The sequence below is a fragment of the Gossypium raimondii genome, chromosome 7 (genome assembly GCF_025698545.1).
Source record: "Gossypium raimondii isolate GPD5lz chromosome 7, ASM2569854v1, whole genome shotgun sequence".
Classification (NCBI taxonomy): domain Eukaryota; kingdom Viridiplantae; phylum Streptophyta; class Magnoliopsida; order Malvales; family Malvaceae; genus Gossypium; species Gossypium raimondii.
In genome coordinates, this window is record NC_068571.1 from 3406973 (window position 1) to 3409702 (window position 2730).

Here is a 2730-nt window from a genome sequence, read left to right on the forward strand (position 1 = left end):
TTTTTTTAAATAATTTTAAAATTTTTAATATTTTCAACAATGGCTGGATCATTGATTCGTCTTGATAGGAATCACATATCGGTGGAGCAAATGAACATGGTAAGTATTAAATTTAAATTTTAAATTTTATTTAAGATATTTTTATTTATGTATTTTTAGATAATTATTAATTTATTTTTTGTTATAAAAGGCTAAAGATCGAGTATTGGAATGCAATATTCGGAATATGCATGCTCCTCCATCACCGTTAGTAGAGAACTACCTGTAGGAAGTGGGATTTTGGCACGTGGCGACGGTAGGCCGGGGATGCAAGTTGGAGCCGAAACTGATCAGTGCGTTGATCGAGAGGTGGAGACCCGAGACGCACACATTTCATCTTCCATGTGGAGAGTGCACTATCACTCTAGAAGATATCCATCTGCATTTGGGATTGCCGGTGGACGGGCACCCAGTGACCGGGTCTGCCCAATCTAGCAATTGGAAGGCGGTGTGCTACGAGCTTCTGGGCGTTGTTCCGGATAAAATGGATGGAGGTAAGGTGGAGATGGGCTGGTTACGTGCCACCTTCCCCGATCTGAATGAAAATTCAACCGAAATTGAAAGAATCCGATATGCTCGATCATACATTCTTCAAATAATTGGAGGCTATCTGATGGCCGACACGTCACGGAGCCGTGTACATCTAAGGTGGTTGTTAAAACTCGTTGATTTTAGAGCAGCCGGTGAATTTAGTTGGGGGTCTGCCGTCTTGGCAACATTATATCGGGAGATGTGCGGGGCGACCAAACCGAGGAGAGCAAAAATCGGAGGTTGCCTGTCACTACTGCAATCATGGGACAGTTTCGCTTTCCATTTCTACGTCCTCGAGTGAACCACCCATATACATTCCCACTCGTAATGAGGTAAATTTTATATTACATTTTGAAATTGTTATGTAGATTTTGTAAGAATAAAAGTATGCTAACAATTTATTTAATTAGGTGGAACCATCCGACGAGTTATCGTGGATTACCGTCTGAACTTGAAGATATACGGCTTCTATTGGAGCAACGGTCGGAAGCAGAAGTAAGTATTATTGCAAATAGATATTTCCATACATTCGTTAGTGGATTGATATTTAGTATTTACTATTTAGTATTATGTATATAAGTAATATTTCTATCATGTTCATGTAGTTTCAATGGACACCATACGAGGATCCGGTAATCCGGGCAGTAATCTCGGAAGAGTTTCTGCAAAATCCGAACGCTTGGCACGTGAAAGTGGTGTTGATCAACTATGCAACCGTGGAGCCCCACCAGACAGACAGAGTCCTACGACAGTTTGGATGTAGACAACCGATCCCTACGGACCCTGAGGTGTTTGACGAGCACCACAAAATCGACCTTCGGCTATTAGGTACGGATTGGCCTAGATACTGGTCAGAGTACACGGAAATGTAGGAAAATCGACATGAATATCTACCTACTCGGGAACAAATCATCGTTCCCGAGTTAGCGTGCGTTCCAGAATACATGCCATGGTTTAGGATCCATGGAAAGTCGTATTTACTTACGCTAGAGGAGAGGCAGCGGCAAATACGTGTCGGAAGGGAACGGCGCGGGCCTCTAAATCCAAGGGGACAAGACTACTAGGGCAGCCCCTCAACGAGGCCCAGACATTCACCCGGCTCATCATCAGCGGCCATGCAATCACCGTCCCCAACGAGAGCACCGACGCAGTCACCTGACGCAGCAATTCAACAGATGATACCCACGCAATCGCCTTTCCCTATGATGCCAGGTATGTTTCCTAGCCCTTATATGTACCCTAACCCGTACATGTATCCTTTTCCGAATCCTATGGCAGGTTGGAGCCAAATGCCCGGATCAGCCCCATTTCCTGTAATGCCGAGCGGACCACCGATAACTAGGCCAGCGGCGCAGGAGGGGTCGCAATGGGGCTGTCGGGGAGCTCTCCTTTTTACCAATCGCCAGCAACGCATGGATTTCAAACTCCGTCGCCGTTCATGATGCAAACACCTCCACATACACTATTCTTTGAAGGTGGATCATCGTCCCAAGTCCGACAAGCAGATGCCGAACCGGAAGAACAACAATCACCACCGGAGGAAGAACAACCGCCGCCGTAAGCTAGAGGAAAGAGGAATCCAGCGCGTAACCGTCGACGGCCGCCATGTGGAACCGAATCCCCCGGTCATAGAGATTGATTACCGTATTAAAATTTATCATTTGATGTAATGAAATAGAAGTTTATGACGATGTAATACACATAGAAATTTTTCCGAGTTATTAAAAACCCTAACCTAATTTAATTAAAAACCCTAACCTAATTTAATTTAATTAAAAACCCTAACCTAATTTAATTAAAAACCCTCACCTAATTTAATTTAATTAAAACCCTAACCTAATTTAATTAAAAACCTTAACCTAATTTAATTTAATTAAAAACCTAACCTAATTTAATTAAAAACCTAACCTAATTTAATTTAATTAAAAACCTAACCTAATTTAATTTAATTAAAAGCCTAACCTAATTTAATTTAATTAAAAACCTAACCTAATTTAATTTAATTAAAAACCCTAACCTAATTTAATTAAAACCCTAACCTAATTTAATTTAATTAAAACCCTAACCTAATTTAATTAAAAACCCTAACCTAATTTAATTTAATTAAAACCCTAACCTAATTTAATTTAATTAAAACCCTAACCTAATTTAATTTAATTA

General features: G+C 40.8%; 1 protein-coding gene across 1 annotated transcript; it reads left to right on the forward strand.

Moving 5' to 3' along the window:
- The first annotated feature begins 205 nt into the window (after nt 1-205).
- Nucleotides 206-2208, forward strand: LOC128042610 (serine/threonine-protein phosphatase 7 long form homolog). The gene is made up of 3 exons (XM_052634066.1): nt 206-902; nt 981-1065; nt 1176-2208. Exons 1-3 carry the CDS (start codon nt 832-834, stop codon nt 1440-1442), a joined length of 423 nt encoding a protein of 140 aa, XP_052490026.1. The 5' UTR covers nt 206-831; the 3' UTR covers nt 1443-2208.
- Nucleotides 2209-2730: the final 522 nt, after the last annotated feature.

What these genes read in the sequence shown, in the direction of transcription:
- LOC128042610 (XM_052634066.1), top strand. Translation starts at nt 832, where the DNA reads ATGGGACAGTTTCGCTTTCCATTTCTACGTCCTCGAGTGAACCACCCA. An exon ending in ACATTCCCACTCGTAATGAG is followed by an intron (nt 903 to 980) that starts GTAAATTTTATA and finishes TTATTTAATTAG; the next exon opens with GTGGAACCATCCGACGAGTT. An exon ending in AGCAACGGTCGGAAGCAGAA is followed by an intron (nt 1,066 to 1,175) that starts GTAAGTATTATT and finishes ATGTTCATGTAG; the next exon opens with TTTCAATGGACACCATACGA.